This window comes from Dendronephthya gigantea, unplaced genomic scaffold (assembly GCF_004324835.1).
Source record: "Dendronephthya gigantea isolate DGI-Jeju-01 unplaced genomic scaffold, DenGig_1.0 000032F, whole genome shotgun sequence".
Lineage (NCBI taxonomy): Eukaryota > Metazoa > Cnidaria > Anthozoa > Malacalcyonacea > Nephtheidae > Dendronephthya > Dendronephthya gigantea.
This window is the reverse complement of record NW_021163042.1, coordinates 419,761-447,095: the sequence shown is the minus strand read 5'-3', so window position 1 is coordinate 447,095 and position 27,335 is coordinate 419,761. Positions and strand designations below refer to the sequence as shown.

Below are 27,335 nucleotides of genomic sequence, written 5' to 3'. Positions count from 1 at the left end.
GAGGAGGAGGAATAAAATGTTAATTGATCAGCTGGATGAATCACGTATCAGTATCTTTGAAAGACATGGACAAATTAAAAAAATAAATCATTTCCTCGCTGGCAAGAAGATTTTTGTGTTTTTGATAAAACTGTATTTGAAAGCATATAAATTTTACAATATCTATATATTTAAACTACAAGTATACAATTTTTCTTATATCGAATTTATTCATGCGCTAGGGCCTAGATGGACATTCAATCGAATTGACATTCTCCAGCATCATGTATAGTTGAGATATTTTGACGTAAACCTCTCTGACTTGTCATTCTTTCCAATTCCAGTCATGAATTATTCTGGCAAATGTACTTAATGGCGCGACCATCATCAAAATCACGAATTAACTTCAGGCTCGATCTTTTTGTACAAAGACCTTGGTCCAATATTTCTCGGTAAACACCTCGCGCTCGGTTAATAAGAAGTTATTAATTTCTTTTGAATTGGATTGTCTTTACTGGCTATTATCATGAATAAATGAGACTCAATATGACCCCCCACAATTATCAATGCTGGCTACGCCACTGTATAATGTTCCTAAAGTTTTCTTATACACTCCGTACAAGGTGAGTTAAATAAACTGATGCCTATTCATATGGAAATTTGCCACATTAATTTTCTTGTAATTAAGACGCAGTTGACCACAGTCCACACTTTTACTTCACTCATCTCTCGCACGATTAGAATACGAATTAACTCCCAAAAGGCAAAGGGAGCATTGTTTTTTGTTTTGATTATTTGATGATGATCCTCGGGCAATTTCTGTACAATTGCAGTAGTTGAGCGAAGAGCTTGCATACGAGTAAGCATCAGTTTTGAACTCGTCGTGTACAATGAAGGCAGGGAATGACATTATATAATTGCATGAAAATGAAGGTTCTGCTCCAGATGAAATTAATAACAATAACTATTCTCCTTCTAATCAAATTCGAAACGTCTTTTGTAAGACTAATTCATAGAAAAACCCTAATGCTTTCTTTCATGCAAGGAACTGAACTAACATTGAATATCAATACACAGAAAGTCTACAAAGTAACACTATCAATGCTAACTGTATCCCATCCTTCATCATCATTTGAGTTATTGACATTCATATTATCAATATTTCCTCTAGTGACCCTGGATTGTACGGTACCATAAGGAACGATAGCAGTCTCTGGACTTTCACTTTTTTCGCGAGCTTCATCTTTTCTTTTGTGTCGACGTTTTTTCTGTTTTTCATCTCTTTGTGTTGCCTTTCTTTGTCGTTTGTCTTTATTTTCATCCTCGCTTGAAAACCAATGAATGTTTTCTCTTAACAAACTTAGACCAGGAATTTGCACTTTCGTATCTTTTTTCTTCTTTGATGAGGAGGAACTAGGGGCCGGTCCACGACCACCTCCTGGCAAATGATTAGAAAACAATTATGAGAAAGTGAATAATAATTGCATGAAAGCAAAACATTAGTGAAGTCAGTTATTGCATGTTTAGGATGTGTAATTATAAGGATTCAAAAATGGAAAAGAATCTGATTTAGGCACTCGATAACCTTTGAGTCCATAATTTCAGTTTGTTTTCCTGGAAAACACGCAATCGATTTGATATTAGAACGGCGCAAACTTTGATAGTGAATGGTTCATACTTGAATAATGTCTTTACGCCATAGAATAGGTTTTTACATATTAGATAAAAGTGACATCACCTTTTGCGTGTTTTAACAATCTTTGTATTGCTGTAAGGTTATCGTAGTCCTCATTCTGACGCTGGCGTATCTTGTTTATATCATTTTTTACTTTGTCAAAATCTGAGACTTTGTTCATTCCGTAAACTTTTGCAAACCTATCATCAAGGATTTGTTTCATTGTGCTCAGGTTGGTGGTCAGTTCTTTTGAGCTTGCAAAACTTTCTGGGTCAGCAGCATTGACAACACTGTCAATGATTTCTGGACTACAGTTCATCCTTATGTACTCCCGATATCCTTGTTTCTTTTTCTTTGTTAAAGCTCGTTCGGCTTCGATTACTTTGATGGCTCTCTGCATGAGTGTGTTCGCTATCGCATTACCATAAACTCGTGTGAAAGTATCCGATAATAACGCAATTAATAAGTTGAGTGTTACGATAGTCATCGCAGTGACATACAGACATGTAAGAATACGAGCCATAACGGGTTCCGCTTCAACCAGTCCTTCCAAATTAAAGTCATCACCAACGGCCATCCTGAATACTGAATACAGTAAGTCTCCTGTTTCGTGATAATTTTCGACAGGTTTGAATGACAGGCCGCCAAAAATGATCCAAAATGCTGCGGTAAATGGAATAAGGAGAAGGAAAAACAAGAACGCCCAGTTAATGAAATCACCACTTGTTTCACCAAGGATTATGACAAGGGTCCCAATGCCTGGGAATGGTCTCATAGTTTCAAGCAAACGGAGGGAAACAATAAGATTGGCAATGCTCAGAATCCGTGTGTACACATATTTGGTGTCATAGTTGTCAGTTTTGTAGAAGGCAACATGCATAGAAAGTGCAACAATCATAACGACCAACACAATCCAGTCGTAGTAGAACCACAAGTCCTCTGCACTGAATCCTTTCAGTTTATTCACTCTTTTTATTTCGTGTTCTATGGCTTTCGACTCTTGAGGCCAGCGTGGATGACAGTACTTTAGGTCTTCTTGAAGTTTCTCAGTCTGCCATTTGATCCAGTGGGTTTTCGCTCTAACGTTTTTCAGAGTTGCTATAAATATCAATTAATAAATTGTGATAGCTGGTCACTAAATACGAGAGATGACACGAAGATGAAGGGGAAAATATGAAGAAAAGAAAGGGGGGGGGGAGTTGAAACGAGAGCATAACAGTTTTTACTGAACTTAAATCTGCCTGTCTATCATTTAAGTCGGATAAATGGGTTTCGTACAATCGGCCTCTGGACTGTCTAATGAATTATAAACGCACCTCTAACTTGTCTTCCAAATTGGTAAATAATCATGATAACAATAACAAGCAAAAGTACTACTCGCCAAGCGTTATCACTTAATGGCTCGTATAATTCCTGACCAGTAACAGGAGTTAACATCGACATCGCTGTCCACAAAACGTTGAACAAGATATAGAAACATAAATCCAAAATCGTCGCCGTTCTACCAAAATATATCCATTTGTTATGAATCAAACGCTGTATAACTGGATGGGACACCACTTCAAACTTTCTTGTGACAACAGCAGTTTCAAGCGGAGTTCGAGCTTTCTTTGTTTCAACTTTTATGCGAGATGCCTCTAGGAAGTTGATGTGGTAAAACTCTTTCATTGTAATCAGATCTGTACTGTGGAGCTGATTGAGAGCTTCCAGCGAGAGTTGTGGTATTCGATCGATAAGAACTGATAAGGCAGAATTCCCAGAAGTGTCGAGAAGACAAGAGGAAGCACCTTCGTCTATCAATACTTTGGCCGTCTTTTCACGCGACCACTCTGCTGCCAGCTAAAATAAAGAACATGCTTATAACAATTAAGACTGTAAAAGTCTCTTTTGGGCAACAACTCTTGGCCGAAGTGTTTTCAAACTAGACCTATTTCACTTGGAGTCATGCGATCGCGCAAAGCCACATTTGTAAATGGGTGACCATGCAGGTGTAACTTTGCGTGATCACACTGTTAAACTAAAAGTGCTTTAGCATACTTGTCCTAGTTTGGTTACAATCTCAATAAATATAAGTGAGCGTTACTGCGTTATATTTAGTAGAGATAGTCGTGTTTCTGTGTGTGTCAGTTTACCTGTAGTGGTGTACGCTGTCTGTAGTCAAGGGAGTCAATATTTGCGTGATATCCTAATAAGAGTTTGAGTGACTTTTCTGCACCATTCTTTGCAGCGTAATGAATTGGAGCTTGTAACTCCCCTAACGTTCTTGCATCAATATCTGCATGATTTTCCAACAGATATCCTGCCATTTCAGCAAAGTCCACTGACACAGCGACGTGTAAAGGTGTTCGACCAAAGCTGTCTTGTATGTTTATGTTTCCACCTTAAAGATGTGTATGAAGGATTGAATCGATTGACATAATCATAGGTTCTGGATTAGGGTTGAAACGGCAAAACCTCAAATTGTAAACGCGATAAGCATGCATGATTGGATTAAAAAATAATGGCTATTTGTGTATTATATATTTAAGATGTCTTAAAGATCTAACGAATCTATATAATAAGCCCGAAGTGTTTGAAGTTTTGGAGTTATCACTAATAGTTGGGTCTTATACAGTCATATATATTCAGCGAGATGTATGTAAAGCCTTTTGATGCCCACCTTGTTCTAGGAGAAACTTTGCCACATCTATATTCCAAGAACGTGCTACCTCATGAAACATTGACTGTCCGTGTTGGTCAGCAATGTTGATATCAGCGCCACCTTTAATCAGAGATTCCACAAACTCATAGTTAAAGTGGTCATTCTTCTTGTTTGAACCTGCCAATGTCGCAATATATTGAAGTAGAGCTCGGTTTCTTTCTAACACACTGTTGTTGCTCTCCGACAATGCAGTTTGATGCAGTTTATTCTCGACTACAGCGTGAAGAGCCTCGTTCACATGCGATGTCTTTCCTATAACGAACAATGTTCACGTACGCTTAAGAAGTTATATGTGCTACACAATTTGTAGACCGAAAGCTTGCTTACTAAGAGTGAGTACAAGTGAAAGCGAGTTCGACAATTTCCTAGCATAAGCAATTTTGGCTTCATTTGAATTCATTTACCCGCCAACAACTCTTTGAAAGCTTTGGTTTCACCATTACTGTATCGACTTGTTCTTCGAGATAAATCTTCGTATGAGGCATTCATCATTACGTCCTGTGTGTGGTATTTTGATAATTAACTGCTTAAATCTACTTTGGGTGCACACGTAAAATGGCAAAATCTGTCATGAAAAGATAACAATATTGGGTCATTAAATAGTGGGGAATATTAATAGTGCACAGATCTTCATGTTTTCCTAAAATTTCTTTGGCAAACAGAGGGATCACAACCAAGGATGTGTGATTTGCACGTGTTATTTATAATATAAGATGGACTATCCAGGACGCTATGCAGAAGTGAGAAGCAGATGGGCAGCAACCGGCCCTCTTGTCAGTTAACAGCAGGGATAAGGGGAGAAAGAACGCCCAGGTTTCAATTTATAGACACTATACAAGCCTAGACTAGCGTGCACCAAAGGCCTAGTTTAGAAGTAGATTTCCGATTGTAAATATACTTCGACGAATTCGATCATGCCTCGAAAACTTGGTGCAACCTGTTCTGATATAGGCTAAAGCCTCGCCGAAGTCCGTCCAACGTTACAAAAACCAAGTTCACAAATAGGTCTAGGCCAGGCTTGGCTCGTGGCGTAAACACGACAAGATATACCTCTTTCAATGATGATTCTAAATTCTCAATGATAATTTGACGATATCGATGATGACGACTTTCAGGGACGTAGCCATACTTAAAAAAGGGGAGGGGAGAAACCGCGAGGCCAGGCTAAGGGTATACTAGATTACTAGTGATTATATATTTGCCGGAAAAGAGCTATGTATGCAGAGTTGGTGGCATTGTATTAGAGGTAAGAAATGCAAGTAGCAATATTCTATATTTTGCTTTTCGAGGGTTAGACGCTAGTGAAGCACAAAACATCATTGTTTGCGGTTTGCCTATCCACAAGTGCATATAGGCGTAATATTAACGCAAGTTGCCTTGGTGCGTAGAGAGAGTAGAATTAGACTGAGTAGAATTAATCGTGCTTCATAGTAATTCATTTTGAAGTTGTTATATTATATTATAGCAATAAGTTTCCCAAAGGGGGGTGAGCCGTTTCTGTTTCACTGTAAGCTTTGCTGGATAGGAATTTATGCCTTATGGAATGGGGTAGACACAAACAGCATGTAAGTTGAATCTAGACGTTATATTCATCGAGTGCTAGTGCTCCAATCTTCGTATTGTACCTCGGTGATGTACATTAGTATTATTATTAACGTACGATACAGTAATACTATATGAACACTATGCTTTACTATCAACGTTAAGGTTTTTTTCAGTAATTCTTTATCTTATATACATTGATCAATATGGTCCAACTGATATTACAATGTACAGATCTCTATTTATACAAGCCCATGATATCGAGGAGATATCACAATTCAATGGCTCAAATCTGTCAGTTATAGAAAATACTAAAGGGAATCAGACTATTCAATAATTCCGAAAACAGAGCACGGCTGGTTCACTGAACGAACAAACCGATATATAGACGGCCATAAAACGACTAAATTAGCTAACAAGATGTCGTATAGTTTACATTACCCTGTGATATCGCCAACTTTTAATCCCGTCGAAGTTATAAGCATTGGATTAGAGCACTCAATCATTAAGGACGAAACAAATTGACGGGTTTACATTGTATTTTATAGCCCGAAGGTGACAATTTTTATACCATCATTCATGATCAGCGTTCTGATGTCTTTTAATTATTCCGGTGTTGAAGAATAACATTTTCTTTCTTGTAATTATAATGAAGTTTTGCACACTATTAGCATATAAGACATTGCATACTGATGCACCGAAGCATGGTTCCGTAAAGGTCTGTTCACAGTGACTTCACACGATCCAATTTTTTTTTGGATCCAATTCACTTCTGACGTATGAAATATAGTCAGTTATTGATAAAGCAGTAACTGCATTTGCTTCAGTGGATATGCTGCTATATACATTACAAGACATAAGGTTGGACCGCTCAAAGCCTCAACCCATGGTTCACTAAACCAATGTGTCAAAATTTTAATTAGGCCAGATCTCTTGGCTTTTCAAATTTAGTAGACCATGAAAGAAATATATTTTACTGTGATATGAGATACGGTTTTAACTACGTGATAGCAGTTTTTGGTGATATCACATTTCCGGCAAAAAATCTTACATGGGCCATTTTGAATCGATCCGAATTAGTTATTCAACCGCAACAGCGGTTAGGAACAAGTGGTTATATATATGCAAATATTTTTGTTCATTGAGGGGCGAGGCGGTGATTCATCATCATGTTCATTTTTGACCAACTAATGAAGGCTTTATTTTCCATCCGTGTACGGGGCCAAGGTTTTTAATTTCACTCTCAGATTACAGCAAGACCAGATCTCAGTGGTGGTAACATTTCAGCTAGATTCGATCGGATACACATAAAACAGCCCCACCTGATTTTAACAATGATTCATATATTCGATACTGATGTAATCTAACCTTTTAGGTTACAAAATCAGTATTTTTGTAATAATAATTTTTTACAATAAACTTTGAAGTTAACAAAACTGCATTCTCGCTCCTTGGGCATTACTTTTTTAAAAAGATTTCTAGTGGAAACGAGATTGGCAAGTCGAACTACGCAAACATTTCTACCCATGGGTAACCTCAAACAAACATCAACCCGAGGTTGACATACCATAGCAAAATTATTTGATGGTCCACAAGGTGGAATAAGGTGGAATAATGCGGGAAAAGGTGGAATAAGGTAGAAGTGGAATAATGTCGAATAAGCGGGAATAATGTGGAATTAGAATAAGGATTGGAAGAAGGTGGAATAATATGGAATAAAGTGTAATTGGAATAATGTGGAATGATGTGGAGTTGGAATAATGTGGAATAATGAATGAATGCATGCCTAAGGCATATATATTTAATATTTTTGATGTTAATCATGGAAATCAGAATACCCTATGGTTGAATCACATGACGTCATTATTATCATTATTTTTGCTGCAACGTACCCTTGTGAGCTACCAGTATAGTGATTACCATCGTTCGGCGTCGTCATTGGCAGCATTACATTTGCTACTGTGGGCGGAACGAGACATTATCCGGGTTTTTAAAATCAAGCGAAGTTTCTGTACGAAGCGAAACAATTAATTTTCTTTCGTCGATGTATCTATTTCGTTGGAAATTGCCTCGTAGCCTAAGCTGTAGTAATGTCGCAAATATAGCAGCGCGTCACCGACTTGTTATTCCTTCATCTCAAAGGTTAGTGTATAAGTATATATGCATCACAATTAGGCTTTTATATATTCGATACAGAACGGCATCGTAGCTCGATCACGCGAGATCGATCGAAACAGTTATATGTATTCAGCAACCTGCACATGTAGAAACCTGTATATTTATATGCCAGGGGCAAGTTGTTGTATTTCGAAACACGACTTCATTACCCCAGCCCTAGTGATGGTTTATGTTACACAATATCACAAATTCCTTGTGTTGTGCATCAGGTCTTCCTGATAAAATGGAGATCACAGCATTCTAAATTGCAACAATGGCTGGTAATTTGAGTATTCTATCTTCAAACCTCAGAATAGCAGGACCTCAGAATAGTACTAATGAATTAATTTAGCACCTTGTTTCTAATGTCCGCAAGAGAGGTGGGCTTAAGGATGTTGCCTTGAGTGCTCACCTGCCATTCAAATCAATTCATGGATCCATCTTAGGTATTATTGTGCTATCCAGCCTTTAACAAGCCACAGTCCATCTGATAAACTAAGCTATTTCTTTGGTCCATCTGGTAAACCATTTCTCGGCTCAACAATTGGTCAGGTGGTAGATGAAGCAGCTGAACTATACCCAGATCGTGATGCATACGTATTTTGTGAAAGTGGAAGGAGAGCAACATTTGCAGAACTCAAAATCAAGGTAGCTTTCCATTGATATTCGGCAGTTCAGGGTGAGAAAAGGGGCATCTACCATGTGCTCAACTCAAAGAAAAAATAACAAACCTCTTAAAACTTGGGTGTTCAAATGACAATTCAAACTGGTGTACACATTCATATTTTTCCAATCACAAGGGATTCTAATCTTCCAGGGGTTAGGGGCCCACACTGAAAAAATGCCCCTGCGAAAGTTAATCCATCTCTGCATGCCCTAGTTCCCTTGAAAATTTAATGCACAGTGTACCTACATATGTTCCTGAACAAAGATGTTGTAATATGTTGTGTCACTATTTAAAACTGTAAAAGGTGCCTAGGCCTGGATTCACCAGGCACTGGAAATGGACATTGAGTCTGAAATTTTAAATCTTTGAGAAAACTAAAACAAGGGGTTGTAAACTTGCAGTTTGTGCATGTGCATTGCTAAATTTGCTAAAAACTTATGATTTCAGGCTGACAAACTTGCTGCAGGGTTTCTAGCTCTTGGTCTCAAGAGGGGTGACAGAGTTGGAATATGGGGGCCAAATCTTGAAGAGTGGATTTTAACGCAATTTGCTACCGCAAAGGCTGGGATGGTGCTGGTAAATTTAGGAAGAATTATTTGAAAATTTGAAATGGGGCCTTCAAGATGCTGTTTTATATCTGCACATGCCCATCACAACTCTTGTCATTTTAGACCGCTGACATATTTTATCTTTTAATTTTTTCCAGGTTAACATAAATCCAGCCTATCAGGTAGCTGAAGCTCATTATGCACTGAAAAAGGTACAGCTGTCAGTATAACCAAATAATGCTTTTTTAAACAAACTTTTCTGATGAACTACATTTAATTCATCATGTTTCAGGTTGGTTGCAAAGCTCTCGTATCTGTTTCAAGTCACAAAACGTCAGATTACTATGGAATGTTAAGTGAAATTGCACCAGAACTGCCTGATTCTAAGCCTGGCTGGCTTCACAGTGAACAGTGAGTTCACTTTTATGATTCCAATGAAAATGAGTTATTCACACTGAATACACTAATGCCAAATAATGTTCTTCGTGGAGAATGCTGATTGTGGAATTGTTAATGATTTTCTATTTTTAGTATACCAATGCTTCAACAAGTAATTATAATTGGAGATGAAAAATTTAGGTACAAACTACAATATTAGATTAATAATCAAAATACTTTTTGACTATGGTAAAATACCTTTGTTTCAATCGTCCTGCATGAACAACGATTCTTTGTATTGAACCTCTTGTGAAAGATCTATCATACTTTTGGCTATTTTGACAGTGGCACACTCTCTTTTGATGAGGTGATGCAGGCTGGTGGGAATAATGAAATGGAGGAACTTAATACCCTTCAGCAACGCCTGCAGTTTGATGATCCAATTAATATACAGTTCACCTCAGTGAGTACTGAGATTAATTTCTTCTTATAGACTTAAAGGTTGAACATCTAACATTTTTTACTCATTATTTCTCTTTTTTCACTAATGCTTATAGGGTACTACCGGTAATCCAAAAGGAGCTACATTGAGTCATCACAATATTCTCAACAATTCTTTTATGATTGGTTCAACAGCTAAATATACAGACGAGGTACAAGTTACAATTACCCTTTGCAGAGGGTTTTTTAAAAACAGTAAAATCGAAAAGTAGACTTATACCAATGTGCTTTTATAGTATTCGAAAATTTGCATCCCTGTTCCCTTATATCACTGCTTTGGAATGGTGCTTGGAAGGTATTGCATTGTGACCCATTCATTGTCAATTTATAAAACATTGAGTTTTAGAAATGATTGTTTCCAATCAGTTCATACTTTTCTTGATAGTTTATCGTCCGTCGTCTTTGGGGCAACTGCAGTTTATCCTTCGTCTAGTTTCGATGCTCGGGCGTCACTTGCTGCCTGCCAAGCTGAAAAGTAAGTAAAGATTCAAATAAAGATTATTAATATGTAAGAATGTTGTTTGTTCTTAGCAACCGATCTCTATATGATATGGATGAATGCAATCTTTATGTTCTCCAATATAAAGCCGCCACAGGAAGGCAAAAGTGCACAATAGTGCTATTTAAACGAGGGAAAATAAGTCGTGACTCAATACTAATAGTCACAAGACGCAACTTAAATAAGACGCGATCTCATCTTATGTAAGTCGCAACATATATTCCGTCGCATAAATGGCCTTATTGTATAAATTCACTAGTGTTTGAAATGATTATCTTTATGTTTAGATGTACGTCACTTTATGGCACGCCCACCATGTTTATTGACATGCTTAACCAAGAGGAACTGGTCCAATTCGATCTTAATTCTTTACGTACAGGTATGTTGTATCATATCTGTCTTGACATACAATCAAGCTATCGTTTAAATCAACGATTGAAAAAAGGTCATCACTGACGATCACCATGCAGCAAGAGGTCATTTTGCTGGAAAAACTAGATTGCCAGATACACTGTATCCTATCCTGTAATAGAGACAGGTTCTGATCGATCTCCTCAAGTGTTCTCAAATTTTTCAATTTGTTTCGAATGATCACGAGAATATCAAGCATGTCGTGATTTTAAGAGTATTTTTTTACAGGTATCATGGCTGGGTCTCAGTGTCATATTGAAATAATGAACGCCGTAATTGAGAAGCTGCATATACCTGAAATGACGGTAGGTATGGGCCGCTTCAAAAAAGAGAAGCGTGAATCCTGTTTGAGGCCTATTTTTTGGCAGACACGTATAAAGGGAACATTTTTAATAGAGCGAATATTTTTTATTGATGTTGCTGTAGATTTGCTATGGTTTGACTGAACTCTCTCCTGTCTGCTGTCAAACCCAAATTGACGATCCTGTTGAAATTCGAGTCTCAACTGTTGGAAGAATGACTTCGCATACAGAGGTGAGGTGCTCTATTAGACGTAGCGTGCAAGACATGAGATTTTGACCAAATTGCATGTACTCTTACTTTTTATGTTCATTAATCTGTTTTGTTATAACGATCGATCCTCCATCATACCAAATTTGCGTTTAAAATCTGTTTTTTTCTTCTGCGCTCTGTGTATGCAAGTAGCGTTCACTCTTAGGAAGGTGATGATTTATAGTGTTCCGTATAAGCTAGACGACTGTAATGGCTCCCTAAACCTTTTGAAATATAACGATAGGAATAGCTACATATTTTCTTTTCCCTAAACTTTCACTTTTGTCCTAACATTATGATGGAAAGTAAAACTATTCAAAACGTTGATATGATAATAAAAATAGCCTCTTGAATTCGTGGTATTATTTTCAACGGTAACAATAATTTATCAATGAATTTATGATACACCGAAGTGACTTTCATATATACAGGATGCTAATGGATACAAGGTGATATGCAACTCAATTGCTAACCTCGCTTCGTGTTTTCTAAGGGTAAAATAGTGAATGAAAATGGCGAGATAATTCCTGTGGGTGAAGATGGTGAACTGTGCGTGCGAGGTTATTGTGTCATGTTAGGATACTGGGATGATGAAGACAAAACGAAAAGTACCATAGACGCCAGCCGTTGGTTACACACAGGGTAATAACCAACGCTATAAGAAGATTTGATTCTTATTAGAGGGTGCATGCCGGTTTATATATATATGAATTATGTATATGGTATAGCTATATTATATTGTTATCCGAGTCGGGCAACCGATCTTTCAATCTATTTACATGAACAGAGATAAAGCATCAATGGATGAAAATGGATATGTAAAAATTGTTGGCCGAATCAAGGTAATTCATGTAGTATTTGATATAACCTATAATGCCAGCCATTTTAGGCGGCGTTGCAAACCGCAACATGGATGCATGTATTTATAATTCCTTTAGTTTTTTTGTCATGTTGTTACTTTAAAGAAGTGCATTTGGTTTTCCGATTCTCGATGAAGCGTTAATTCACTTTGCATGCTTATTTTACGTAGGACATGATCATAAGAGGAGGAGAAAATATCTATCCGGCCGAAATCGAACAATTTTTATACCATCATCCAAAAATTCAAGAAGTTGAGGTACTGCATGAATACCGCATTTATACAGGGTGTCTCAAATACCAACCACTTAAATATGCAAGAAGATTAATATTGTTCAGGTTTGCACCATAGTTCAGCTAAAATGACTTTTAGCATTTTAAATGAAGGATTAAGAGCCATTTTCAATTCCCAGAGGTGATCATCTATTTTGCTTTAGACTTTAGAGCAGTATTAATGTTCTTGCATATTTAGGTGTTGCGTTATTTTGAGATACCTTGTACATACTGGAGTCTCGCAGATTGCCTGCACTGCATGAGTATAATTATTCGGTGGTATGAGCTGCATAAACGGTCAAGATTGTTGTCTGCGTTTAGGTAATTGGTGTACCAGATAAGAGACTTGGTGAAGAAATTTGCGCGTGGATAAGGTTATCCATATTATTGCATAATTTATATACTAGGTGTAAATTTGTGTGGCATTTATTACAATACGGATTTGTTATTTACAGTTACAATACGCGGATTTCTGTTGGAATATTATCCAACTCTCGTTTAGAAAATTGCATGATAATATATCTAGGTCTATATTGGTCTAAATGAATTGTATAGTTGTGTATTTGCGAGCTGAATCGAGCGTCTGTCAGTAACGCGTGGTAATATATTCAATTCAATTTAGGTTAAAGAAGGACGAGACCGCTACAGCGGATGAAATAAAGGAGTTTTGTAAGGGAAAGGTACGAGGTGTTTCCTTCAAGATTTTGATAATTTTACTGAAAATCGTTAAAAGTTCTAACGAATCTTCTATTTTCTGTATGGTGCATGTATGTAGACTGTATTGAATTATTTAGTATCACTTTCAACCAATGACTGTAACGTATTTTGACGTATAGCCATCGCATGCAGATTTTATAAAACATATCTAGTATCCTATATAGACTACTGTATATATAACTGCAATTTTATTACTATATATACATCTTTCATATTATTGTATTATACCAAACAATTTAATGCGCATATATTTTCTTATAGATTTCCCACTTCAAAATTCCACGCTATATCAAGTTTGTAGATGATATGCCAATGACAGTCACGGGAAAGGTACAGTACTTATACATATACAGTATACTAAATAGTTAAACAGAGGGTTAATCATTTTATTTTCGAGTGGAATGCAGCAACGCGGCAATAAATTTTCAATTTTTAGAAGCAGTTAAATTGAATTCTAAAGGCATATTTAGATTCCAGAGTGTTTAGAATGTCGTTATAAGTAATCCTCAAGAATCTTAAGACAGCATAACGTTTATTTGCTTCTGGAAATAAAAAGCTCGGAAAAATTGCGTCACGTTTTCAAATCGCGTCCGGTCTGTATATATGCAGGGTAAAAAATTTCAAACGTGTTGCGGGAGGTGACTGGTCTCGAAGGTAGTAATTTTAGTACGATGGCAACATGCAGCAGATTAAAACAATTGGCTCGTGGACCTGCATGTTTAAAATAGTAATCGTGGAAACCTATACCATCTCAGCTGGATCTCTGCAGCACAAGATGCTGGACACATGCATGCATGATCAAACCATGTTATCATTTATATGTAGTCACCTACAATGTTTCCCCACGTACCCTCACATCATATCTAAAGAGGTTACGGTTGAGGTCGAGGCATCCGGTATATTTTTAACGATATAACTGTATTCTCTCGCTCTTTCATAGGTGAAAAAGTACGTAATGCGCGAGGTTTCAGCAAAAGAACTGGGATTGGAATAAAATACGAAATGCTATAGCCTTGGGCTCTTAGCACGTCTCCAGGATCCTTGTGGGGAACATGACAGTAATTTCCTCATAAATTTCACCATGCATCTTCACTGCATGCATTCATTGAATAGACCTTTTCGGTAATTACGTCACAACATTATCGGTTTTAAATTTAGAACCACCTTAAATGAGATGATTTCAAAGTTTGCAAAGATACAAAACATCATTCTATAACCCGTCATTTTGATTATAATAAGTATGGAAATAAGCCATAACGCGGGACGAGGCTTGCGGTCTTGGCCCCTCAGCCCCGTTCTCGTGTTATGGCTTATTTCCACAATAATTGGTCAAAACAAAAAATATTTTTCATGCATATGTTGAAGAAGCACGTGGCTTGTGAAAGTAAAACTTGAAATCCATAAGGTGGTTCTAAATTTAAAACGTTGCGATGTTAAAAAGTTGTGACGTAATTACCGGGAAGGTCTATTGCTTTCGTGATTTTTATTCCAAGATCCCCCCCCCCCTCTCCTATAGGCAGGTAGTTGACAGGTAGTTAAATTTTACGTACATTAGTTATATTGAAAAATACATTTTTAAGCTCATGTGTTTTAATATATACCGGAATGGCCAAACATTAGTGTATAGCTAAATATATGTATATACACATAATATCATAATACAGGTGCGTAGAGTTACACACACTATGTACACACGTGGCACATTAGCCACGGTGTCTTTCTTGAACCAAATGCATGAATAAATTGCACGTAATAAAGAACCATATACAATGTAGTTAGGTTATTCTATTACGCAGGTGAGATACGTCGGCATTTTAATTGGATATTCCATGGGATAATCTAATAAATTGATTGCGCTTTTGAACTTTTGTGCGAAACATCTTGGACCTTGGAGCTGTCCACATGAGCCGGGTACCCGAGACTTAACGAATGACTTTGAGAAATTGAAATAAGTAAATAACATGATCCTGATAGTCGTGTGACAGTCATCCCGACAATAGCATGAATGTGCTTATTTGGTTTTAAAAAGACTTATTATCATATTAAAGTTTAATATCTCAGAATACGCATCCTCCGAATTTGCCAAATGTTGTTCACTATCGTTCCCTATTGTTATATATAAATATATAATGCTCTGATAAGCATTTCAGTGCGAAAGTAATTTTAAAATCATATTACGATTTAAGTACTAGGAACTCATGCATTTAGGTAACTCTGTTGAGGTAGATTTATGCCAAATAATGTTCCTTTCTCGTCACATGTTTATTGATTTTACACAGATAAACCAATAGACGAATGCCATTGGTAAATTTGGCTAAAATACAATAGACATGTGACGAGAAAGGAACCATTTTTTGCATAAACCTGGGGCCGGTTGTATCAAGCCCGTTTACATGACCCGTTTAGCGTATTAAACGGTGGATGAGTTCAAAATAGAAAGCAAGTCTATCGTTTTATTCAACAAGCAAACTAAATGTTTTTGACCTTAATACAAAGATACTGTTTAGAACTACATATTTAGTGCATAATATTCAAGTTGACTCGTTCCACAGGGATGTAAGAGTGTTATTTAATTTTGACTTATCCCCCTTTTAAGCTAAACGGGCTTGATACAACCGGCCCCAGGACAATAACATAGGTAATGAGTTGTGTTGTACTTTTATTTAGTCTCCAACCATACATGTATATTCTATTAACTGTGATTTAGGTAAACCGCAACATTAGCAATTTGACATGCATTGTGCTCCCGGAATACGATTTAAAAAAGTTATTCAGCATTGCAGGAATTAGCGGTTGCCTGGAAAGTTTCGTTGTTGGTTATGTTCTTACAGATTCAGCCCACACGAGAGGCCGAAAAGGAGGATTAAATTTCAGGTCCACGTTCTCATGCATGTCACATCGCTGTTCTTTGCCACAAGTATGCAGAGAATGCGTCGTGTGATATGCATCTATAGGCTATAGCTTCATCCATACAGAGTCGTTTAAAGCGCAACAAATTATGAAGAGGTGAAATTTCTATACTTAAATCGATTAATCGATGTATATGTTTCGTTGGAAACTCTCCGGCGGCATAAGTTATAGACATGTTGCAAATATAGCAACGCATAAACGCTATCACAGAGAAAATGTTGTTCGTTCGACGCAGAGGTCAGTATCTTAAATTATGATTTGTATTTTGTATATGCGTTCCAATATAACCAGGGAGCAGCGTGGCAGCGTCTTCAAACAACAGTTTTGTGACTGTCACGAGAGTGAAACCGTTAAAACGCGTCCGTTAAAGCGAACGCTTTGTTTACACATTCAAGTGCTCTATGTCTTGAAGTATGTATATATACTGTCGTGTCAGATTTTGTTTATATTTATCGTCTCACAATATCCCTGGCCTGGATGAAATTATCCCTTGGTCTTAAAGATTTAGAGTTTATCCTAATCAATCAGATCACCGATTCGTCCATCTTAGGTATTATTGTGCCATCCAGCCACTAACAAGCCACAGTCCATCTGATAAACTAAGCTATTTCTGTGGTCCATCTGGTAAACCATTTCTTGGCTCAACAATTGGTCAGGTGGTAGATCAAGCAGCTGAACTATACCCAGATCGTGATGCATACGTATTTTGTGAAAATGGAAGGAAAGCGACGTTCTCAGATCTGAAATTCATGGTAAGCTGAGCTGCGCTATGATAACTGTGATCGTCAAACTTAGTAAGTTAGCCGGATCTGGTGAAAATATTGTCCTACAAATCTACAATAGTAGAAATTAACAAAAGTTTAAAGTCACTGATGTTATGAGCGTTATAACTGAATTCAATTATTATATTTTAGGCTGATAAACTTGCTGCGGGGTTCCTAGCTCTTGGTCTTAAAAGAGGTGACAGAGTCGGAATATGGGGGCCAAATGTTGAAGAGTGGATTTTAACGCAATTTGCCACGGCAAAGGCTGGATTAATTTTGGTAAGTTTTAGGGCAAGTAATATGCAACTGAAGTTGATACATTTTACCCAAGTTCGAAATGATGTTAAATATTTTACAAAAACTATACTATCACATCTTGGGGCACCAAGCCAACCACGTACTCAGGTTTCTTAGTTTTGAATACTTCATTGTTAGCGTATTATGTAGTGGGTTAACGTATTATGAATGTTTACAAATCCGACGCTGTTTAATGTCTTTAATGAATAATAATATTATGTGTCGTTGTTCCCTTGACCATACCGGCCTTGGTGGGTACCAGGTTGGGCAACATGGCTACAAATGTTCATTTTAAAACTGCTCGATATACATTCACTTTTTCTTACCAGGTAAACATTAATCCAGCCTATCGGGCTGCTGAGGCGCATTATGCGCTAAAAAAGGTACTGTAACTGTATAACATACTCCTTAGCTTTCAGTTTAGCGAGTAAGCGAGCGATGTTGCAATCAGTTTCATAATAAATATCGTGTTTTGTATTTCTTTAATATGTCAGGTACGAAAATCTCTCCCCCTCATAATGATTCGTATAGTGTAAAATCAAAGACAAAGTCATGAAACCAAATCTTGTTTCAGGTTGGTTGCAAAGCTCTTGTATCTGTTTCAAGTCACAAAACGTCAGATTACTATGGAATGTTATGTGAAATCGCACCAGAGCTACACGATTCTAAACCTGGCTGGCTTCACAGTGAGCAGTATGCTCATTAATTATTATCAAAACCATTTATTTTTGCGTACAAACCATTAAACTGTATGTGAACTGGAACGGAAACTCAGTCGCGATCTTTGAAGCTAATTTGAAGCCGAATTGGGTACCTGTGCCAGTTGTGACGGTCCAGTTCTATATTGTTTTGAGCACTGATTTTAAGTCACTGTCGACCATCGCACTAGGGACTGGTACTGGTACCACACCCCGCTTTAAACAATCTCGTTCCCCGAGCCCGTGATTCCTCTGGCGAGAAAAGAAAGGCGATTATCTCAAAGCCTTTGCTATCTCGCCAGAGGAATCGCTGGCTGGGGGAACGAGAGTGAGCTTCAAATTGTTTGCTGTCGTTCAGAGAATTTAGAGTAATTCGTGGAATATTACGTATTTTTTAGTGTGCCGATGCTTCGACAAGTAATTATGATTGGAGACGAAAATTATAGGTATAGTGACCCGAGAATGAGGATAACGTCCATCCGTGCCTTTTCACAAATTTATATATCACAAGAGCACGTCTCTGCATACTCTTTTCATGCATAATTACGTTGTATGGCCTAGAACCATCGCTCTCCTCAATCACTATTCGTCCTGCATAACACTTTGGTAGTAAGTATTTTCCCTTATTTTCACAGTGGCACGCTCTCTTTCAACGAAGTGATACAGGCTGGTGGGAATAACGAAACGGAGGAACTTAATGCCCTTCAGCAACGCCTGCAGTTCGATGATCCAATTAGTATACAGTTCACCTCTGTGAGTTGATTTCTTTTTATTTCAGATTTCTTGCTACGATCTAGATTAGTTCGTGCAAAAGTTTCTCAAAACGTTTTCTCTTTTTGTAAGCTAGGATAAATGAAACTGGCTTATATCATTTCATAAGAATTGAAATTACAATTATACTTTCAGTACCTCTCGGTAAATTTCCGCACAGGACTATTTCACATAATAAACAATTTTTAATCCATACGTTTATAGGGCACGACTGGTAATCCAAAAGGGGTTACATTGAGTCATCACAACATTCTCAACAATGCTTTTCTTGTTGGTTCAACAGTAAAATATGCAGAAGAGGTACAATTAAAATATGCGATTTTTAAAAATGTCGGTTAGTATGTTTTAAACCGTTTATGTGCATGATATTATTCTAGCATGTCAAGAAAAGATGATTTAGTCTATTATGAAAACCGTGAAGGATTTGTTATGATTCTCGTCTTTTTCTAACGGGTAATCTGCAGTAGATCACATTTAATTTAGTTCGTTAAACATTCCGGGATGAGAAATCCGTTGGGCAGAATAAACACCCCCCAATTACCGTTCTAGTTTCGGCCCTGAAAACATTATATATACATGGAAACATTAAATTAATGCAACTTTACTTTTATTACAGCATTCCAAAATCTGCATCCCTGTTCCACTTTATCACTGTTTTGGAATGGTTCTGGGAAGGTATTCTCGAGAATTTTTTATTTGCTTTTTGGGTGATTGTTTCTAAACAGTTTTTTTCTCGTCTTGATAGTTTATCGTCAGTCATCTTTGGGGCAACTGCAGTTTATCCTTCGTCTAGTTTCGATGCTCGGACTACACTCGCTGCCTGCCAAGCTGAGAAGTAAGTGAGGATTCAAATAAAGATAAATGAGTCGTGCGGTGAAAGTTTTCTCCAAAGACGAGCTATTAGCTACATCACTGTAAGATGCGTATGCTGCAAATTAAACTTGTTTTGAAAAACAATATAAGCAGAACTGTAGGATTAAGTTTTTATACGATTTTAAATTTAGATGTACGTCACTTTATGGCACGCCTACCATGTTCATTGACATGCTAAGTGAAGAGGATCTGTCTCAATTTGACCTCAATTCTTTACGTACAGGTATCATGTTCGGTTAAAATAAATATTCTGGAAGGATTTTGTGCAAGCAATTATAAAAATGAAGGCCATCTCTAGCTTCCCAAGGACCATCGATCATAAGAGTCCTAGCCATAAACAGTTTTTTAAGTAGGCATAAAGCCCTAAAAATTACACCTGAAATTTTGCAGGTGTAATGGGTGGTTCTCAGTGCCACATTGAAATAATGAAGGCTGTTATGGATAAGTTACATTTACCTGAATTGACGGTATAGTATTAATGTATGCAGTATCTCCACTAACACGCTCTTATGAGCGCAGTTATGGTTCAAGGCCTCAAGGCATGTGACGACATTCACAATTATAGATAAAATCGAATTTTTGCGGATGAACAATGAAATATATTTTTTTTGTGACAGCTTGCCTATGGTTTGACTGAACTTTCTCCTCTCTGTTGTCAAACTCAAATTGATGATCCTGTTGAACTTCGAGTCTCGACTGTTGGAAAAATGCATTCAAATACTGAGGTGAACTAATTATGATATGGATTTTTTCAATTAGCCGGCGAAGCGCTCTCTATATGTATTCAATTGTTTATTTCCTTTATCGCTCTTTCCACTGCTAGTAGTGTTATTTTTATTTATATTCAGTATTATTTGATTTAGCGCATGGATACAACCATGCATACCTGCAAGTTGAGTTTTTTGAAAACTTCTAGCCAATTTAACAACTATACTATTGAGATAAGCAAAAGTGCAAAGTTCTCGGTTGAGAATCATACTTGTATCCAAAGAATTTTTGAGTTGTTTAGGACATTTTCTTTCAACGTATCTGGCTGTATAACTGAGAACGCATAATAATATCTGGAAATATAATAATATTTGGAAAGAAAACTCCCATGCAACTAACTAAAAATTTGCCGGTCACACTTGTATCCGGCTATATTTGTGGAAATGGGGCCTAAGAAATCAATTCCTGTGCACGAAAAGTATAGGTCAGTATCGCTAACTGTTTTTAAAGGGTAAAATAGTGAATGAAAATGGCGAGATAATTCCTGTGGGTGAAGATGGTGAACTGTGCGTGCGAGGTTATTGTGTCATGTTAGGATACTGGGATGATGAAGACAAAACAAAAAGTACCATAGACGCCAGCGGTTGGTTACACACAGGGTAATACAATACAATATTCAGCCCATCTTTATGGTTTAGCTACATACCCCTGACGTTATAATCCCAAAGACATGTCTCTTAGTGAATTCTTGCCTTGTTGTTATGCGAACGTAGAATGTTCGGGCCAGACAAAAAGCCATTAACGAAGTAAATTCTCCTAACTAGCTTTCACTATACTGTGACGTCATGTCCAAAGGGTCTATATGGCCTATATACTATAGTATCGTCAGATATTCTATATTTTTATCTGTTTACATGAAAAGGGATAAAGCTTCAATGGATGAAGATGGATACGTGAGAATTGTCGGCCGAATGAAGGTATTTGTTTTAACATAGTGTTTATATGTATAGTTTAAATTTATATAGCTATTCATCCTATAGAGCTGTTACACAACCCCACAATATATCGGCTGATATACGAGCGAAAATTTTGTCATAAAAGTTTGCATATTTTTGTATCTGTTCTGTCTATATTACCCGAGCTCATGGCCTGGTGTAGTTGCTAAATGTTTTTGCTCTTACTGTGAATTTATTACTATTATACCAGCTATTTTGCCATTTCTGGTGCATTGAAATCATAACATGTGTTTAGAATTATTTCCCTTTTTTTTGATATCCCAATCTTCAGTACAACGTTTATCATTCCCCCTTGTTACTTAGGACTTGATCATAAGAGGAGGAGAAAATATCTATCCGGCCGAAATTGAACAATTTCTATACCATCATTCAAAAATTCAAGAAGTTGAGGTACTAGTTATATATAGGGGATTGCTTACATAAAATATATCTTAGTATAGGAATTACGCCACACGTTCATGTGTATACATAGCAGAAATAGTAGATAATTTTGACCTACACGTGTCCCACGATGCATTGCAATTTTTGGTTTGACAAGTGTTGTAATCTCGTGAACGTATATATAGATATGTATCATCTTCCAACTGAGCTTGATTACAGCATTGGAATGAAGTAGGCCTACTGCGTCGAAATTTTCTTAACACTTTGACGACAAGTGATCAAACTAACTACATCAAGCTATATATTTTGAAAGAGACTGGCAACTCAGATACATCTCACAATATACACGCTACGAATCTGGGTTTATCTGAGGTTTTATTCATACTAAAAGCGTTACACTGACTTTGTTGTTCCCAGGTGATTGGCGTACCAGATAAAAGGATGGGTGAAGAAATTTGCGCGTGGATAAGGTTATTTGAAATTACTAATAATATGTTTTTGGTATAGGGTTCCCGTTAGTCTATATTATATTAATTCACGTTTCCAGGTCAAACATGCTTCTACTCGTTATTCGCACTCGGGAAAGTGTATTGTAGTTTGTAGATAGGTTCCCCATGTAGGGTTCTATGTTAACATGTAGGCAACTTTTTAAACGGTTCGACGTTTCGATTCTCCTGACAAAGGCTCTTAGATCAGCTTATATTTTTGGCATTGCTGAGTCATATTTGATGTTAAATGTAAATAGATAAATCTTATACATCAGCGTTGAGGTTATCTCCTTAAAAATAACAGTTTTTGAAGTATGCATGCATGAATGTGATGTTTGATTCCATTCAGATTGATAAAGGATGAGACTGCTACAGCAGATGAAATCAAGGAATTTTGCAAGGGAAAGGTACAAGATGCACGTATAAAGACAGTCTCTCGTATTCTAAAGGCTCACATGCATGTTGATCGTCCAAATTTCTTCCGTACCAAATCTAAAATCGGGCGTATAGTGTAAATGGGGCTTGTCTTAGTCAGTATAAATATAATTCTCAGCTCTTTAGACTTTGTTTTAATACCTCGTATACTCTACGTGGATTTCAGTGTCTATTTTATATTTAGATGCTTGTTGCTCTTTCATAGATCGCCCATTTTAAAATTCCTCGTTATATTAAGTTCGTGGATGATATGCCAATGACAGTCACAGGAAAGGTAAATTTTCATTTATTATTTTAGGCGGTGATAATTTCGAGGTTGTGATAATTTATTTCTGTTCACCACATGCATGGACGTTATCAGAGGAAATGCGTTTTTCATTTTTCCCTATATCAATGGTGTACGATGCGCGTGCATGAATACTTGCTCTTTCTTAGGTGAAGAAGTATGTAATGCGTGAGATTTCAGCAAAAGAACTAAAATTGGAATGAAACATAAATTGTGCCTTCAGATACACCCGGACAACTTTGAAGGAGCCTCGAGGCGGATCATCCAGGAAGAAAAAATATTCAGTGCAGTAAATTGATACCAATATTCCATTACAAGATGACTCCAAAGTACCCTCTTTTCAAATACGACCTTCTGTTGTGAAAGTGCGTATAGTTATACCATTTCATTATACCGTGTGTCCTAAAAAGTACCCTCCTCTTGAAATAGTTCTTTTGTTGTTAAGGGTACTTTTTTGGGACACACTGTAATGATGGAACTGGTTTAGTCGTGAATGTCATGAACATGCATGCATGTCAAGGAGGTTTCATTTTTCATTACTAGTTGAAAAAGAAAGAGAAAATTTTCGGTATCACGAATACATATACGTATAATAACGACAAAATGGCAAACATGCATCGCGGAGCGATTTTTGTATTGAAGAGATTGAGGAAGAAGCTTAACGGTACGGCCAAAAATGGTACCCGTGATTTAATTTATAATCAACGGACAGGTTAGAAAAAGAATTGAAACGGGAAATTGATTGGGGGAGGGGGGGTCAGGTGGGAAAGCATCTCTACAAAACACAACAGAGTTGGTAAACAGACTATCAAACGCGAATAAAATTGTGTGAAAAAAACCAAGAGAGTTAGAACTGCAAAGATTTTCATTGAAATTTACTATACCTCTAACAATTGAACCATAAACAAGAGAAAAATTATATTGCTACTTCCTGATTAATTTCCGGGAGTAAGCGTATATGTCGATTTCAGTGTATATGGCTGCATGTGGTGAAATATATATGGAGGATAAAGGCAAATAAGTGAAACAACATGAACGGAAGATCATTAATCGTCAATGAATACACGCAGAACTAGTGTGGTTTCAAACTGCTTTATTTTGTTATTCTTGAAATTGATTACATGTTTATTGAGATTATAGGTATATATAGCTAACAAAAAATCAGTGAGGGATCATGCTCCAGTAATGACAAGCAAAGACGAAAATGCAAAGTTAGAATGAAGTAAGAAATTAGCCCAGTTGACAAACGCGGTATCTCCATAATCTGTCCCTATTAAGAAAATACAAAAAAACAACAATAAAACATGTGTTTTTTCCGGTATATATTTGGGTTTTGCTGGCATGGAACATATTCCGTCATTGAAGCTATTATATTGTAGCTTTTACAGACATAATTTGAAAGTTTTTGATTGAGTAATGTTCAGAACTGTGAAATTATCCATAGTGAAAATTTTGGTACATTATAATTTTTATAAAAATGACTTACTCTTTCCGATTGTTATGATGACTTTTCACCCCTACAAGAACGTAGTTCCCGGGAACGTGGTAGTTCATATAACCATCCCAAGTATTGACATAGCTAGTCCAGTAGCAACCGTGACAATGGCCTTTGGTACGACAACATCTGTACTCGAATATTCTGTCCTCGTGGTAATTGCTGTGTTTTGAGTGCACGCCTAAATGAACAAAAATTATCTATTTCAATTTACTTTTTTACCTCCACATTTTGTCATATTTATTTCATCTCATGCATACATAAATCAATGCTGAAGAAGTTCATTGCATTTGGGTAGTTATTTAGTGCTTGTTCTATAGAACAAGGTAACATGGTACCTGAGATAACTCCATTAGGGCATTGGTATAATATTTCGTTATCGTACGAATTTACCCATCCAGTCCAGAAACATGACGTTGTAATTTTGCTGTTGTATCTGCAAGAGAAACTCCACGAACGATCTTCATGGTGATTGCTATGAACACTTGCGATGCTGGATATTGACCATTCTGTGAAGTATATAATAAAATACAGGGTGTTTAAAAGGCAATTTGAAAATCAAGATAACTCATATTTGACTGAAGCATGAATAGTCCCGAGCGACGGAAGTGTACTAATCTTTTCACAAGATTCCTGAAGAATTTATATTCTGTAGAATGCTATATATAGCTATGCCAAGCCTATATCATATGCAACAAATGATAAATTTTTCGTTTAACTGAATTCGTATTCTCTATTCTCTCCCATCCTCTCTCTCCTCTTCTCTCCTCTCTCTGTCTCTCCCTTCTGTTAATTTTTATAAGAAATTTAGCCTAATATTTCAACTGTATATATTATAGTAAGTATATACATTATATAGTAAAATCATTAAAATCGGATTTAAATATAGGCTAAACCTTGGTAAATCATTTTAAAAAAACAATGCATGTAAATCCGACAGCGAATCTCTTCACCGTAAATTCTAAAGATAAAAGAACTTACTCGATCTGCAATTTCTAGTCCACGTGGCATCAAAGTTTGTGCCAGCATTAATGCCCATAAAATTGACGAGTAGCAACAAGGAAACCAGTGCAACTTTCATCATGGTGATTACTACAATTAAAACAGTATTTATATACATAGTATATATAGGTCTATTTAATTGATAATTTTTTAACATGATCAAGCAGGCCATGCAGGCATATATTAGATCACATCTTCGCGAAAATAAGTTCAAGATTTAGTTGATTAACCCAAAACAAAACACGTTGTTATATTAAATAATGTATATATACCTTGAATTTTGATGTTCTCCAACAAATCCAAATCAAAATCTTGAGAAAAAATTGAACTCTGGTGTGTCACAGGTGGCTATTAGTATCGTGAAAAACTTCGCCAGGTTTGTGCAACTTATAAGAACATCATCTGTTCAACTTCCTTTGACTTAAAACTTCCTTCAGCAAATTGTCAAATCAAACTATTGTTTCAGGTAGTCACCGCCCCTCTCTCTTGTACATATTGCGAACGAGAATATACTGTCAGTTTTTTATCAATATGGCTATATCTCACATTTACATAATACGGAGGGTTTACAGTTTACAACAAAACCTCTTTAATGATGTTTTTTTCTAATGACACTCACTGATTAATTTTTAAAAATAACAGTTTGTTACAAAATGCAAAACTGACTGCAGTAGAATTACTTGCCAACAGTTCAAAAAGGTTTTTTTATAGTTCGGTTCAAGGTATGCATACCTTGAACCGAACTATAAAAAAAACCTTAGTGTAAAGCGCAAGTCGTCCATTGAGCATGCTGCCATTAGCTGCTTTGTGCGCTTAGTATTAAAAACTTATTTATCTGGTTAGTCTATACTAGCCAACAATTAACCGGCTATTCGCGCATCCGTGAGTCGTCTCATCGAGACCTTTGATTTATCAAAGTGATAGAAGAAAATAAGTCACCACAGCTAGAAACAGCACACTAAAATTAGTGCAAATGCAAAGTTTCGCTGCCAAAATTCTGTGAAATGGGGAAAATACAGCCATGGCGAAGTTGGCAAATTTTGGATACTTGTGTATTATATATATATACATGTGATATATATATATATATATATATATATATATATATATATATATATATATTATATATATTTATAAATATATATTGCTCTATTTGCTTGCAGTATTGAGCACTCTTTTATCTCATACGAAGAATTTCTTAATAATTGTTTATATATATATATATATATATATATATATATATATATATATAGATATATATATATATATATATATATATAATTTGGCAGTTTTACTAATTTTGATATGCTCTTTCAGAAGATATTACCGTCTAATAAAGCGCAAGTCATCCATTCACGTCTGGTATAACCTGCATGAGTTATCTATTCATATAACCGCGTACAATAATGGCCTGAACTGCGGATCGTTCCGTTGCATGTATGCTCAATGGACGACTTGCTCTTTACACTAATTTTTGGCTCACGGATACTCCGTAGGAGTATAAGGGAGTCATTGCTAACGGTCTCGCATTCTTTAGTGCTATTAACTCGACCAAACTACTTTGCGCTTAGTATTAAAAACTTGTTTATCTGATTAACTAGCCAACAATTAATCGGCTATTTGTGCATCCGTGAGTCGTCTCATTGAGACCTTTGATTTTACATTGCGCCTCATGTATAAAAATCGGCTATATCAAGTTGTCACCCTGCTCCGTTCAAACAAACGTTCCTTATATTTTAATCTATTGTAGAAT

General features: G+C 36.5%; 4 protein-coding genes across 9 annotated transcripts; 2 read left to right on the top strand and 2 right to left on the bottom strand.

Moving 5' to 3' along the window:
* Positions 1-123: 123 nt before the first annotated feature.
* LOC114524867 (transient receptor potential cation channel subfamily V member 3-like) lies at positions 124-6,531 on the bottom strand. 2 transcript variants are annotated; one of them, XM_028546072.1, is made up of 7 exons: positions 6,339-6,531; positions 4,760-4,920; positions 4,314-4,607; positions 3,787-4,034; positions 2,971-3,493; positions 1,718-2,752; positions 124-1,417 (listed from the first exon to the last, which is right to left on the bottom strand). In XM_028546072.1, exons 2-7 carry the CDS (start codon positions 4,845-4,847, stop codon positions 1,062-1,064), a joined length of 2,544 nt encoding a protein of 847 aa, XP_028401873.1. In that variant the 5' UTR covers positions 4,848-4,920; positions 6,339-6,531; the 3' UTR covers positions 124-1,061. The 2 variants fall into 2 exon arrangements, with proteins under 2 accessions (XP_028401873.1, XP_028401875.1); XM_028546074.1 differs by having other exon boundaries at positions 4,760-4,853.
* Positions 6,532-7,791: 1,260 nt separating this feature from the next.
* On the top strand, positions 7,792-15,322 carry LOC114524903 (acyl-CoA synthetase family member 2, mitochondrial-like). Its single transcript, XM_028546123.1, has 20 exons — positions 7,792-8,039; positions 8,501-8,702; positions 9,169-9,297; positions 9,428-9,481; positions 9,562-9,680; positions 9,801-9,848; positions 9,993-10,110; positions 10,205-10,300; positions 10,385-10,443; positions 10,534-10,623; positions 10,935-11,026; positions 11,287-11,363; positions 11,485-11,592; positions 12,104-12,252; positions 12,398-12,452; positions 12,641-12,727; positions 13,063-13,115; positions 13,364-13,421; positions 13,720-13,788; positions 14,399-15,322. The coding sequence occupies exons 1-20, from the start codon at positions 7,942-7,944 to the stop codon at positions 14,450-14,452; spliced, it is 1,815 nt and encodes a 604-aa protein (XP_028401924.1). The 5' UTR covers positions 7,792-7,941; the 3' UTR covers positions 14,453-15,322.
* Positions 15,323-16,048: 726 nt separating this feature from the next.
* On the top strand, positions 16,049-24,184 carry LOC114524855 (acyl-CoA synthetase family member 2, mitochondrial-like). 5 transcript variants are annotated; one of them, XM_028546056.1, is made up of 21 exons: positions 16,049-16,464; positions 16,660-16,779; positions 16,919-17,120; positions 17,283-17,411; positions 17,759-17,812; positions 18,004-18,122; positions 18,526-18,573; positions 18,763-18,880; positions 19,103-19,198; positions 19,515-19,573; positions 19,644-19,733; positions 19,903-19,994; positions 20,162-20,238; positions 20,389-20,496; positions 20,990-21,138; positions 21,402-21,456; positions 21,799-21,885; positions 22,294-22,346; positions 22,714-22,771; positions 23,005-23,073; positions 23,309-24,184. In XM_028546056.1, the coding sequence occupies exons 1-21, from the start codon at positions 16,457-16,459 to the stop codon at positions 23,381-23,383; spliced, it is 1,866 nt and encodes a 621-aa protein (XP_028401857.1). In that variant the 5' UTR covers positions 16,049-16,456; the 3' UTR covers positions 23,384-24,184. The 5 variants fall into 5 exon arrangements, 4 of the variants coding, with proteins under 4 accessions (XP_028401857.1, XP_028401858.1, XP_028401855.1 ...); XR_003687129.1 differs by lacking the exon at positions 16,049-16,464 and having other exon boundaries at positions 16,619-16,779; positions 23,309-23,450; positions 23,629-24,184; XM_028546057.1 differs by lacking the exon at positions 16,660-16,779 and having other exon boundaries at positions 16,049-16,605.
* LOC114524857 (hemagglutinin/amebocyte aggregation factor-like) lies at positions 24,164-25,961 on the bottom strand. The gene is made up of 5 exons (XM_028546058.1): positions 25,855-25,961; positions 25,562-25,672; positions 24,919-25,089; positions 24,572-24,761; positions 24,164-24,355 (listed from the first exon to the last, which is right to left on the bottom strand). Exons 2-5 carry the CDS (start codon positions 25,662-25,664, stop codon positions 24,316-24,318), a joined length of 504 nt encoding a protein of 167 aa, XP_028401859.1. The 5' UTR covers positions 25,665-25,672; positions 25,855-25,961; the 3' UTR covers positions 24,164-24,315.
* Between the last annotated feature and the right edge of the window lie 1,374 nt (positions 25,962-27,335).

Coding starts and splice junctions, on each gene's coding strand:
- LOC114524867 (XM_028546072.1), bottom strand. CDS start 4,847: ATGATGAATGCCTCATACGAAGATTTATCTCGAAGAACAAGTCGATAC. Junction 4,035..4,313: donor AAAGTTTCTCCTAGAACAAG/GTGGGCATCAAA, acceptor CACATCTTTAAG/GTGGAAACATAAACATACAA. Junction 3,494..3,786: donor GACAGCGTACACCACTACAG/GTAAACTGACAC, acceptor TCTTTATTTTAG/CTGGCAGCAGAGTGGTCGCG.
- LOC114524903 (XM_028546123.1), top strand. CDS start 7,942: ATGTATCTATTTCGTTGGAAATTGCCTCGTAGCCTAAGCTGTAGTAAT. Junction 8,040..8,500: donor GTTATTCCTTCATCTCAAAG/GTTAGTGTATAA, acceptor GATCCATCTTAG/GTATTATTGTGCTATCCAGC. Junction 9,849..9,992: donor ATTGGAGATGAAAAATTTAG/GTACAAACTACA, acceptor CTATTTTGACAG/TGGCACACTCTCTTTTGATG.
- LOC114524855 (XM_028546054.1), top strand. CDS start 16,622: ATGATTTGTATTTTGTATATGCGTTCCAATATAACCAGGGAGCAGCGT. Junction 19,199..19,514: donor CAGTAAAATATGCAGAAGAG/GTACAATTAAAA, acceptor CTTTTATTACAG/CATTCCAAAATCTGCATCCC. Junction 20,497..20,989: donor AAATGCATTCAAATACTGAG/GTGAACTAATTA, acceptor CTGTTTTTAAAG/GGTAAAATAGTGAATGAAAA.
- LOC114524857 (XM_028546058.1), bottom strand. CDS start 25,664: ATGATGAAAGTTGCACTGGTTTCCTTGTTGCTACTCGTCAATTTTATG. Junction 24,762..24,918: donor CCCTAATGGAGTTATCTCAG/GTACCATGTTAC, acceptor TTGTTCATTTAG/GCGTGCACTCAAAACACAGC. Junction 24,356..24,571: donor CATCATAACAATCGGAAAGA/GTAAGTCATTTT, acceptor TTTTCTTAATAG/GGACAGATTATGGAGATACC.